This window comes from Bombina bombina, chromosome 2 (genome assembly GCF_027579735.1).
Source record: "Bombina bombina isolate aBomBom1 chromosome 2, aBomBom1.pri, whole genome shotgun sequence".
In the NCBI taxonomy this organism is placed as follows: Eukaryota; Metazoa; Chordata; class Amphibia; order Anura; family Bombinatoridae; genus Bombina; species Bombina bombina.
The window spans coordinates 706,457,095-706,470,649 of NC_069500.1; the positions used below are offsets into that span (position 1 = coordinate 706,457,095).

The 13,555-nt window shown below is 42.6% G+C and overlaps 1 protein-coding gene across 5 annotated transcripts in view; it reads left to right on the top strand.

Annotated features, from left to right (window-relative positions):
• CORO2A (coronin 2A) overlaps nt 1-13,555 on the top strand; it is a 373,363-nt gene that overhangs the window by 269,312 nt on the left and 90,496 nt on the right. For all 5 annotated transcript variants that reach the window (XM_053702692.1, XM_053702696.1, XM_053702694.1 and 2 more), the window contains exons 6-7: nt 7,296-7,412; nt 8,992-9,096. In XM_053702692.1, the coding sequence (XP_053558667.1) occupies nt 7,296-7,412; nt 8,992-9,096 (222 nt within the window). The remainder of the gene's footprint in view (nt 1-7,295; nt 7,413-8,991; nt 9,097-13,555) is intronic.

The window sequence follows — 13,555 nt, forward strand, 5'->3', positions numbered from 1 at the left end:
TTTTGGTAGAAAAGTACTTCAGGCAGCTGTTTCAGTTTGAATCTTCTGCTTATAATTTCAGTTTTTTCTTTTAATCTTTATTTTGGGTGTGGATTATTTTTCAGCGGAATTGGCTGTCTTTATTTTATCCCTCCCTCTCTAGTGACTCTTGCGTGGAAAGATCCACATCTTGGGTAGTCATTATCCCATACGTCACTAGCTCATGGACTCTTGCTAATTACATAAAAGAAAACATAATTTATGTAAGAACTTACCTGATAAATTCATTTCTTTCATATTAGCAAGAGTCCATGAGGCCCACCCTTTTTTGTGGTGGTTATGATTTTTTTGTATAAAGCACAATTATTCCAATTCCTTATTTTTTATGCTTTCGCACTTTTTTCTTATCACCCCACTTCTTGGCTATTCGTTAAACTGATTTGTGGGTGTGGTGAGGGGTGTATTTATAGGCATTTTGAGGTTTGGGAAACTTTGCCCCTCCTGGTAGGAATGTATATCCCATACGTCACTAGCTCATGGACTCTTGCTAATATGAAAGAAATGAATTTATCAGGTAAGTTCTTACATAAATTATGTTTTTTGAGTGTTTTTAAGAAAAGCTTGCCACCTTTTAGTTTTTGAGAAAAAACAGTGAGATCTGTAGTGCGAAAATCTTTACAGAATTGCACTGGGATTAGAGAGACAATTTCATATACGCCCATGGAACGCCCATTTCCTTCCTAAGATAGGGAGGGTTCACTGCTTCCTTCCTTACTGTTGGGAAATACAACACCTAGCAACCAGGAGGAGGCAAAGACACCCCAGCCAAAGGCTTAAAAATCCCTCCCACTTCCTCATTACCCCAGTCATACTTTGCCTTTTGTCACGTTAGGAGGTGGCAGAGAAGTGTTGGAGAGTCCTGAAAAAAGGGTATCTGCCCTTCGAGATAGGACTGGAGTTAATTAGTCATGTCAACCTCTCAGTGAGAGTATTGATGAAAGTTAGTCTGGAGATGCAGGGAAAGTTTTTCTATGAAAATCCATCCAGACTACTGCTAACAGCTCCTAAGCAATCAGTGTTGACGAGTTTCACTGCCTGCTTTCTCTCACTCAAGTCCATGTCAGCAGAGCTGCTATAAGACTGTCACACTTGAGAGGCTGTGTTCTGTTCCACAGCATGGATCCTGGAAGTAAGATTGTTTACATTTTTACAAACGCTATAACAGGGTCACAGTGTGACTCCTTTATACCTTGATAGCTTCTATTACTTGCTGTACTTGTAATAACAGGGGAAGTACTGTCTTGCACTCCATGTGACCGGGAGTGGTCTATGTTCATTTCCTCCATTCCGGCTGAGACTCCTTCTGTACTAAATCATACCTGTTTATATTGTGAGGAGGCCGTGGTTTTCCCGCCCACTCAATTATGCCTTAACACCGTTATAAAGTCTAAGAAGGGAGACAAGCCTGCTAAGGCTCTTTGTCCCTCTAACCGTCTACCTCTCAGGACTCAGCGTCCAGTGAGATTACTGCCCTTGCTACATTATCCACTCCACATGCAGTTCCCGGTAGCACATCTAATCCTCTATCCGGAGGGCGCCTTCTTCCTGCAGACTTTGCCGCGCAGTTACAAACGACGGTGTCTGCGGCCCTCAGTGCATTACCTCGCTCTAACAAACGCAAGAGTAAGGTGAAACATAGCTCTCCTGACCCGGAGTCATCTAAATATTTATCGGATTTAGCTATTATGTCCCAGTTATCCGATGATGAGTTTACCTCTGTAGCTTCAGAGGGTGAACTTTCTGGGTCAGAGTCCTTAGCGTCTAAGCCTCCTGCTGCGGAGGAACCATCCTTTTAGATTTAAAATTGAGCACTTGGGTTTTTTATTAAAGGAGGCGCTGTCTACGTTAGAGGCTCCAGAGGCCGCGCTGCCTGAAAAACCTATGATACCTAAATTAGACAGAGTTTACGAAGATAGGAAAGTTCCTTTGACTTTTCCTGTGCCGGTTAAGATGGCGAACATTATTAAGAACCAATTGGTTCTTCCTTTTCCCCCTCGTCTACTTTTAAAAAGTTGTTCCCTGTCCCGGACTCTCAACTGGATTGTGGGACTCCATTCCAAGGTGGATGGTGCTATCTCTACACTTGCTAAACGTACTACTATACCTCTTGATGGATAAGAAAATGGAAACCTTTCTGAGAAAGATGTTTCAGCATACAGGATTTTTGTTTCAACTGGCGGCTGCAGTTGCCGCAGTTACCTGGAGTGGCTACCTACTGGTGCGACTCTTTGTCGGAACTCATTGAGGTGGAGTCTCCCCTCGAGGATATTCAGAATTAAAGCTCTGAGATTGCTAATTCTTTTATCTGTGATGCGAACATGTAAATTATTCGCCTAAATGCAATGGCCTCTGGCTTTGCGGTCCTAGCCCGCTGGGCACTCTGGTTGAAGTCTTGGTCTGCGGATATGACTTCTAAGTCCAAACTCCTTTCTCTTCCCTTCAAGGGAAAGAATTTATTTAGTCCAGGCCTGGACTCCATTATTTCTATGGTTACCGGAGGCAAGGGTGCCTTCCTACCGCAAGATAAGAAGAAGAAGTCTAAGGGACGACAATCTTCTAATTTTCGTTCCTTTCGTTCTGACAAATCCCAACGACAACAATCCTCCTCTAAGCCCAAGCAACCCAAGAGTACTTGGAAGCCGGCTCAGTCCTGGAATAAATCCAAGCAGAATAAGAAGCCAGCTGAAAACAATTCGGCATAAAGGCGCGGCCCCAGATCTGGGATCGGATCGTGTAGGGGGCAGACTGTCTCTCTTTTATCAGACGCCTGGTTCAAGGAGGTACAGGATCTGTGGGTCCTGGAGGTGGTATCTCAGGGATACAAGATAGGCTTCAAATCTCATCAGCCAAGGGGCAGATTCCTTCTCTTGAATCTGTCTACCAGACCACAAAAGAGGGATGCCTTTCTAGGGTGCATTCAGGATCTATCCTCCTTAGGAGTTGTTGTCCTGGTGCCTATCGAAGAAAGAGGTTTGGGGTTTTATTCAAACCTTTTTGTGGTCCCAAAGAAGGAGGGAACTTTTTGCCCCATTCTGGACCTAAAGTGTTTAAACAAATTTCTCAGTGTCCCTTCCTTCAAGATGGAGACGATAAGGTCCATCCTTCCTTTAATTCAGGAAGGCCAGTTTATGACCACTATAGATCTGAAGGACGCTTACCTTCATGTTCCAATCTACAGGGAACACTTTCAGTTCCTGAGGTTTTCGTTCCTGGACCAACACTTCCAGTTCATTGCCCTTCCGTTTGGCCTAGCTACTTCTCCAAGAATCTTTACAAAGGTTCTGCGGGCTCTTCTAGCCGTTGCCAGAACTCAGGGTATTGCCGTAGCCCCATACTTGGACAATATTCTGGTGCAAGCACTATCCTTTCATCTGCGGAAGAATTTTCTGAGTCTTCTTTGATCACATGGATGGAAGATAAACTTGGAAAATAGTTCTCTTATCCCAAGTACCAGGGTGGAATTCCTGGGTAGTATAATAGACTCCATATCCATGAGGATATTTTTAACAGAGCAGAGACGTTGCAAGCTAACTTCGGCATGTCTTGCCCTCCAGACCTCCTTTAGACCCTCTGTGGCTCAGTGTATGGAGGTGATTGGTCTCATGGTGTCCTGCATGGACATCATTCCTTTTGCCAGGTTCCGTCTCAGACCTTTACAACTGTGCATCCGGAGGCAGTGGAATGGCGATCATTCAGATCTGTCTCAACAGATTGTATTAGACAGCCAGTCGAGAGAATCGCTCTCTTGGTGGCTCTGTCCAGATCATCTGTCCCGAGGGAGATTGTGACTACGGACGCAAGCCAGCCAGATGGGGAGCTCTTTGGGGTGCCAGGAACTCAGGAGGAGTCCTCCCTCCCGATGAATATTTTGGAACTACGGGCAATTTTCAAGGCCTTGAAGGCTTGGCCACTTCTGGGTTCATCCCAGTTTATCAGATTCCAATCAGACAATATAACCTCGGTGGCTTACATCAACCATCAGGGGGGAACGAGAAGTTCCTTGGCGATGAAGGAAGTATCTCAGATTCTGGAGTGGGCGGAGGCCCACAGCTGTTTGCTGTCACTGATCCACATTCCGGGTGTGGACAACTGGGAGGCGGATTTTCTCAGCAGGCAATCCTTCCATCCAGGGGAATGGTTTCTCCATCCCAAGGTGTTTGCAGAGATATGCAGCAAGTGGGGGACGGCAGATATAGATCTCATGGCGTCCCATCTCAATACCAAGCTACCCAGGTACGGGTCGAGGTTGAGGGATCCCCAAGCGGATCTGATAGATGCACTAGCAATGCCCTGGAGGTTCAAACTCATATATCTCCATTACTGCTTCTTCCTCGAAGATTGGCACGCATCGAGCAGGAGTGGGTATCACTTATCCTGATTGCTTCACAGTGCCTGCGACGGACGTGGTTTGCAGATCTAGTGGGGATATCCTCATCTCCTCCATGAAAGTTACCTTGTTGCAGAGACCTGAAGATACAAGGTCCATTTGTTCATCAAAATTTAGATTCTCTGAGGCTGACTGCGTGGAGATTGAACGCTTAGTCTTAACCAAGAGAGGTTTCTCTGAGAGTGTCATTGATGCTCTTATTCAAGCTCGTAAACCAGTTATTCAGCGTATCTACCACAAGGTGTGGAGGACCTACTTATTCTGGTGTGTTTTTTTTCCTGGCACAGAGTTAGGGTTGCCAGGATCTTATCTTTTCTCCAGAATGGGCTGGAGAAGGGCCTTTCTGCTAGTTCCCTGAGGTGACAGATTTTGTCCCTGTCCATTTTATTGCACAAGGGACTGGCTGAGCTTCCAGACGTGTAGTCCTTTGTTAAGGCTCTGATTAGGATCGGACCTGTATTTAGATCTGGGGCTCCTCCTTGGAGCCTAAATCTTGTTCTTCGGGTTTTGCAATAGGTTCCGTTTGAGCCTCTGCATTCCGTTGACATTAAATTGTTATCTTGGAAGGTTCTCTGTTTATTGGCTATCGCCTCTGCGCGCAGAATTTCTGAGATCTCTAGCTTTGCAACGTGAGCCCCCTCATGCAGATAAGGCAGTTTTACATACTAAATTAGGTTTTCTTCCTAAGGTTGTGTCATATCGCAACATCAATCGGGAGATTGTGGTTCCTTCCTTGTGTCTTAATCCTTCTTCATGTCTTAATTCTTCTTCATAGAAGGAACGCTTACTTCACAATTTGGATGAGGTTTGCGCCTTGAAGTTCTATCTTCAGGCTACTAAGGAGTTTAGACAATCTTCCACTTTGTTTGTTGTCTATTCGGGGAAGCGTAAGGGGCAGAAGGCTACTTCGACTTCCCTATCTTTTTGGTTAAGGAGTGTCATCCACTTAGCTTACGAGAGCAGTGGCTTCCTCTTCGACCTTTAAGAACGAGGCAACTATGGATCAGATTTGTAAGGTGGCTACCTGGTCCTCCTTACATACTTTTACAAAATTTTACAAGTTGGATGTTTTTGCTTCAGCTGAAGCAGCTTTCGGGAGAAATGTTTTGCAGGCTGTGGTGCCCTCATAATAGGGTCCGCCTCTTCCTTTTTGTTCCCTCCTGTTATTCATTCAGTGTCCAGTGGAACTTGGGTATAGTTTTCCCAACAGTAAGGAATGAAGCCGTGGACGCTCCCAATCTTAGGAAGGAGAACATAATTTATGCTTACCAGATAAATTCCTTTCCTTCCGGATAGGGAGAGTTCACGGCCCCCGCAGGTTTCTTGTCTATGGGTGGTCCCCTATTATTTATATTATCTTCTGGCACCATTTATGCCCTAATGTTTCTCCTACTTTTTGTTTTTCCCTTGGCAGAATGACTGGGGTAATGAGGAAGTGGGAGAGATATTTAGGCTTTTGGCTGGGGTGTCTTTGGTGGCCAGGTGTTGTATTTCTCAACAGTAAGGAAAGGAATTTATCTGGTAAGCATGTTTTTACGAAGAAGAAAACCCCCCCAATTATTATCCTTTTGTATTTTGTACTTAAAAGTAACATTTTCCAAGTGATTTTTGCACATCCAGTATACTGAAATTACGATTTACACTGTGTGCATATTTTAATTTAGATTTATGCCTGAGTAATTTACATACAAATTTAACATTTTTAATAAAATACAAATTTTAGTGAAGAATTCTTATTTTTGATGCACACCCTTCTTTCAGGGTAAAAAAAGTGGCTTTAGATCATTCCACCAGGGAAATAGAATGACCATTGTGAGCATTCTTTATTAATCTCGCTAGCCCAGAAACCTGGGCCCTAAGAGAGAGCGACTGAAATGGAAAATTGTATCATCTATCTCTTCCACCCCCACTGGGAACAAAATTGTTGCTTGCTGCCTCTTGTTTACAACACTTTTCTATAGAGAAAACTAAAGTATTAATATTTTCAGTATAGATGGTGGTTTTAACAGGCAAAAACAGCTATTTTAAATGACAAAATAATGGTAAAGGTGTTATTTTAAACAACTTCATCATATAAAACAGATTGTTGGGAACACAATAAAGCAGAGAACAATTTACAGTACAATGTCCCTTTAATCACTATGCCCTTACAATGTAACAATAGCAAGTAGAAATTAATAAAATAAATAAAAAAAGAGGTAAAATCCAGAATTGTATGTGGAGGTTTTTATGCTTACAATTCAAAGTAAAATTCAATTTTACTCCTATTTCCTCGTGGTGCCCTTTTGTTGGCTCCTTTCCATGAAAGCATACTGAGGTAGGCTCAGGAGCATGCATAAGTCTTAAGCACTATATGGCAACAGTGTTTGCACCAATGTTATGCGATTTGCCCCTCCTCCAATTATATTAAAGCTGTACAGATGTAAAAACACCAAAGCTAGCCAAGACTAGGAATCCAAAATATACTATTCTAGCTGCATATAGCAGACCCCCCAACTGCCCCGCCTCCTGCAGGATTGTCACAGCTTAGGAGGTCTGGCCCTCTACTTGCCAGCAGTTGTTCCTTGTCCTGGTTTTACAGGACTCTATGAGCCATGCCCACGACCTACCCATAAACCCAACTACCACCTGGCTCTGAAGCAGCCCCACCCACATGTATTCATGTGCAAGGCTGAACTGGAAATATTTTGTATTATTTTTGTATTATGATAAAGGAAAAATATAGAAAATTAGGAGTTGTGTTATTTGATCGTAACATACTTTAACCCTTTTTTTGCGGAGGACAACAAATTGTTGTGTGTCATCCTCCTGTCTCTCTCCAAGTCAGATTCTGGGGAAGTCTCACCCTCTCTGCGCTTTTATATTATAGGAGTCAAACTCCAAGTCCCACAAAGCCAGCAAAGTTTTGTTTCTGGGAAACATCAATAGGCTTGTATCTACAGGGACATCCAGGTGGAATAACAGACAAATTGCACTATGGGATCAAGTAAGTAGAAGTTACACATTTTCCTTGTTTAACATTAATAATTTTGTAATTACATTTATGCATATGTAATCAATTGAAAGCACAGTGTGTTTTCCTGCCAGGGATCTAAAATCACATGTCCCATTTAGGACAAATATTCTACAAAGCAGAACAAGAGAGCTATATTTGTAATATGAGTGGTATCATCACACAATTCTATTATTAACAAAGTGATTCCAACATGTATTGTGTTAGCTTTTATTTATAAACAACCAGTATATATTTTTGAGGAAAATTCCTGTTTACTGTATTAATGAAAGAAAACTGCGTTAATGACAACAAACACTCAGATAATAGTGTGTGTGGTTTTGGGCCTGTGCTAGTGAATCATGTGGAAGTGGTCTGTTAGTGTTGTGGGATACACTTGAGGGGCCAGTGGGTATTTGGGTGTGTAGTAGGGCCTATGGGTGTTAGGGCATGTGCTGGTGTGCCAGGTAAGGGGGTTTTGCAGGAGGTAGATTCATGTGGGGGTGGCAAAAGTACTAATAGTCCTGTTGTGGCTAGCATTGCTACTGTGAAGTCTGAATCGCATAAGTTTACCTACAGAAGCAGGAGTTAGGGTTAAATTGTGAGTGGGGTCTAGGTGGGTATCTGTGTTTATATCCAGTTATAGGTATTGCACTAGATCCTATAGAACATGGATACCAGTGATATTTTTCAGTCCTTATGGGGTCTTTTCATTATATCCACTTGACCGCAACCATTCAACTGCAGACAGGGGTCAAGTCCTACAAAAAAAGTATGAGAATTCATACTTCCACCCCCTTCATGGGTGTCCATAATTTTAACTCAAATGGTGCATAACCAGCTTAGCTTCAGTTTCTCACATCCTCCTTCTTCCCCTCTTCTTCCTTTCCAGGGCAGCTAGAGACCTCCATGTCTGAAAGCAACTGCAGACTCCTCCTCTGTCAAAAGTCTCTCCCACTTAAAGTGCAATAGTCATATTTCACCTTAGGGGGCTAAATAACCCCAGAGCAAGCCACACAGAAACATAAGCACCATGTGTTCCACACAGTACGGGGTGATCACACAGCAGGAGCGCTGACAGGCTTGCATTTAGTGTATTGTAAGAAGTGTTACTGCCCATTACTAGAGGATCTCACTATCCCTCTAACCAGATTCTGCTCCAGCTCCTCACACCAGCAGCAGCAGTGTTTACTGAAGCATTTATGTTTTCTATCCAGGGGGAACTTAGTTCTTCCTTCAGAAATAGTGCAGGAACTCCGTTCCCGCTGGACTTGACCCATGACTGCAGATAACTCAATAAAATGATGTCCTTATAAATATAATTCACACTTAAACAGGGAGTAGAACAAGAACAAATGAAATATGGTTTATAATACCGGTCTGCATCAGCTATTGTAAGCTAGGCCATAAAGTAGGCTGAGCTAACCAGAGAATGTGGTATGAGTTAAGTGTATATTAAACTATAACCAAACAAAACAAATTGTATCCAGCATGTGAAAGTGCAGCAATAAAATGTTACATTTTTTTTGCATAACAAATTTAAAGATATATTGTTCACTGTTCACTAACACAGGACGATCTGTCTGTGCCTTTACATCAAGAAGATTTGGATGGATCTTCAGGTCTTCTTTTCCCCTTTTTTGACTCAGATACAAACATGCTGTATGTGGTAGGAAAGGTAAGTTACTGCATACTCCTCATACTGCTTAAATTATTCCTGTGCAACCGATTATTAATACTGAATACATTGCAGATTACTTCTTTTTTAAACTTATTTTTTAGTTAATCTACGTTTAAAGTAGGCAGTTCTTAAATCCTCTAAGGAGTGTATTGTGAGATATAGATTAATTTAGAAGATTCTCTTTTTTGTCTCAATTCTAAACTCAAGATAGAAGAATTATTACCCAAACTGTACAGCCAATACGCTTGATAGATTACAGCTTGCTCCCTAATAGCAGTGGCTAATTTGTGTGCAACATGTAATGAGACTGAGGACAGAATATATATACGCAGTCCTCATTTTATTACTTTAATGAGTTTGCTTCAGTGGAGAGAAATATGTTAAAAAAAATCATAGGCTGTTTTCCATCCTTAAATGACAAATTATTACAAGTTATAAATTTGGTCAGAAGAACAATAAAATGATGTGATGATGAAATGTTTAATAAACACATGCAGAAACCACATTCCTCAGCTATGATATATTTTTTTTTATATCAGATATGGCATGATTAAGGGCTGGAAAAAGGCCCTATCTCTCTTGTTAAGTGTATCCAGTCCACGGATCATCCATTACTTATGGGATATTCTCCTTCCTAACAGGAAGTTGCAAGAGGATCACCCACAGCAGAGCTGCTATATAGCTCCTCCCCCAACTGCCATATCCAGTCATTCTCTTGCAACCCTCAACAAAGATGGAGGTCGTAAGAGGAGAGTGGTGTTTTATACTTAGTTTATTTCTTCAATCAAAAGTTTGTTATTTTTAAATGGTACCGGAGTGTGCTGTTTATCTCAGGCAGTATTTAGAAGAAGAATCTGCCTGCATTTTCTATGATCTTAGCAGAAGTAACTAAGATCCATGGCTGTTCTCACATATTCTGAGGAGTGAGGTAACTTCAGAGAGGGAATGGCGTGCAGATTTTCCTGCAATAAGGTATGTGCAGTTAATATATTTCTAGGGATGGAATTTGCTAGAAAATGCTGCTTATACCGGATTAATGTAAGTAAAGCCTTAAATGCAGTGATAGCTACTGGTATCAGGCTTATTAATAGAGATGCATACTCTTATAAAAATGTAATATAAAACGTTTGCTGGCATGTTAATCGTTTTTATATATGTTTGGTGACAAAACTTATTGGGGCCTAGTTTTTTTCCACATGGCTGGTTTGATTTCTGCCTAGAGACAGTTTCCTGAAGCTTTCCACTGTTGCAATATGAGTGGGAAGGGCCTATTTTAGTGCTTTTCTGTGCAGATAAAAATACTGACAGACATTCAGCTTCCCTCTGCATGATACAGGACATCTCTGAAGGGCTCAAAAGGCTTCAAAGTCGTGTTTGAGGAGGGTAACAATCACAGTAGACTGTGGCAGTTGTGACTGTGTTTAAAAAATGTTTTTGTCATTTATTATTCTGTTTTTGTTATTAAGGGGTTAATCATCTATTTGCAAGTGGGTGCAATGCTCTGCTGACTTGTTACATACACTGTAAAAATTTTGTTAGTGTAACTGCCTTTTTTCACTGTTATTTCAAAATTTGTCAAAATTTGTTTCTCTTAAAGGTACAGTAACGTTTTTTATATTGCTTGTTAACTTGCTTTAAAGTGTTTTCCAAGCTTGCTAGTCTCATTGCTAGTCTGTACAAACATGTCTGAAACAGAGGATACTTGTTCATTATGTTTAAAAGCTATGGTGGAGCCCCATAGGAGAATGTGTACTAAATGTATTGATTTCACCTTAAACAGTAAAGATCAGTCTTTATCTATAAAATAATTGTCACCAGAGGGGTCTGTCGAGGGGGAAGTTATGCCGACTAACTCTCCCCACATGTCGGACCCTTCGCCACCCGCTCAAGGGACGCACGCTAATATGGCGCCAAGTACATCAGGGACGCCCATAGCGATTACTTTGCAGGACATGGCTGCAATCATGAATAATAACCTGTCAGAGGTATTATCCAGATTGCCTGAATTGAGACGCAAGCGCGATAGCTCTGGGGTTAGACGAGATACAGAGCGCGTAGATGTCTGAGCCATGTCTGATACTGCGTCACAATATGCAGAACCTGAGGACGGAGAGCTTCAGTCTGTGGGTGACGTCTCTGATTCGGGGAGACCTGATTCAGAGATTTCTAATTTTAAATTTAAGCTTGAGAACCTCTGTGTATTGCTTGGGGAGGTATTAGCTGCTCTGAATGACTGTGACACAATTGCAGTGCCAGAGAAATTGTGTAGGCTGGATAAATACTATGCAGTGCCGGTGAGTACTGATGTTTTTCCAATACCTAAAAGGCTTACAGAAATTATTAGTAAGGAGTGGGATAGGCCCGGTGTGCCCTTTTCCCCACCTCCTATATTTAGAAAAATGTTTCCAATAGATGCCACTACACGGGACTTATGGCAGACTGTCCCTAAGGTGGAGGGAGCAGTTTCTACTTTAGCAAAGCGTACCACTATCCCGGTTGAGGACAGTTGTGCTTTTTCAGATCCAATGGATAAAAAATCTGAGGGTTATCTTAAGAAAATGTTTATTCAACAAGGTTTTATTTTACAGCCCCTTGCATGCATTGCGCCTGTCACTGCTGCGGCGGCATTCTGGTTTGAGGCCCTGGAAGAGGCCATCCATACAGCTCCATTGACTGAAATTGTTGACAAGCTTAGAACTCTTAAGCTAGCTAACTCATTTGTTTCTGATGCCATTGTTCATTTGACTAAACTAACGGCTAAGAATTCCGGATTCGCCATCCAGGCGCGTAGGGCGCTATGGCTCAAATCCTGGTCAGCTGATGTGACTTCAAAGTCTAAATTACTCAACATTCCTTTCAAGGGGCAGACCTTCTGCAGCCTGGTTTGAAAGAAATTATTGCTGACATTACTGGAGGTAAGGGTCATACCCTTCCTCAGGACAGGGCCAAATCAAAGGCCAAACAGTCTAATTTTCGTGCCTTTCGAAATTACAAGGCAGGTGCAGCATCAACTTCCTCCGCTTCAAGACAAGAGGGAACTTTTGCTCAATCTAGGCAGGCCTGGAAACCTAACCAGTCCTGGAACAAAGGCAAGCAGGCCAGAAAGCCTGCTGCTGCCTCTAAGACAGCATGAAGGAACGGCCCCCTATCCGGCGACGGATCTAGTAGGGGGCAGACTTTTTCTCTTTGCCCAGGCATGGGCAAGAGATGTTCAGGATCCCTGGGCGTTGGAGATCATATCTCATGGATATCTTCTGGACTTCAAAGCTTCTCCTCCACAAGGGAGATTTCATCTTTCAAGGTTATCTGCAAATCAGATAAAGAAAGAGGCATTCCTACGCTGTGTGCAAGAACTCCTAGTAATGGGAGTGATCCATCCAGTTCCGCGGAATGGAACAAGGACAGGGTTTTTATTCAAATCTGTTTGTGGTTCCCAAAAAAGAGGGAACCTTCAGACCAATTTTGGATCTAAAGATCTTAAACAAATTCCTCAGAGTTCCATCTTTCAAAATGGAAACTATTCGGACCATCCTACCCATGATCCAAGAGGGTCAGTACATGACCACAGTGGACTTAAAGGATGCCTACCTTCACATACTGATTCACAAAGATCATTGGTTCCTAAGGTTTGCCTTTCTAGACAGGCATTACCAATTTGTAGCTCTTCCCTTCGGGTTGGCTACAGCCCTGAGAATCTTTACGAAGGTTCTGGGCTCACTTCTGGCGGTTCTAAGACCACGAGGCATAGCGGTGGCTCCGTATCTAGACGACATCCTGATACAGGCGTTAAGCTTTCAAATTGCCAAGTCTCATACAGAGATAGTTCTGGCATTTCTGAGATCGCACGGGTGGAAAGTGAACGAGGAAAAGAGTTCTCTATCTCCACTTACAAGAGTCTCCTTCTTAGGGACTCTTATAGATTCTGTAGAGATGAAAATTTACCTGATGGAGTCCAGGTTATCAAAGCTTCTAAATGCTTGCCGTATTCTTCATTCCATTCCGCGCCCTTCGGTGGCTCAGTGTATGGAGGTGATCGGCTTAATGGTAGCGGCAATGGACATAGTGCCATTTGGCGCCTACATCTCAGACCGCTGCAATTATGCATGCTAAGTCAGTGGAATGGGGATTACACAGATTTGTCCCCTCTGCTAAATCTGGATCAAGAGACCAGAGATTCTCTTCTCTGGTGGTTGTCTCGGGTCCACCTGTCCGAGGGTATGACCTTTCGCAGGCCAGATTGGACAATTGTAACAACAGATGCCAGCCTTCTAGGTTGGGGTGCAGTCTGGAACTCCCTGAAGGCACAGGGATCATGGACTCAGGAGGAGAAACTCCTTCCGATAAATATTCTGGAGTTAAGAGCAATATTCAATGCTCTTCTGGCTTGGCCTCAGTTAGCAACACTGAGGTTCATCAGATTTCAGTCGGACAATATCACGACTGTGGCTTACATCAA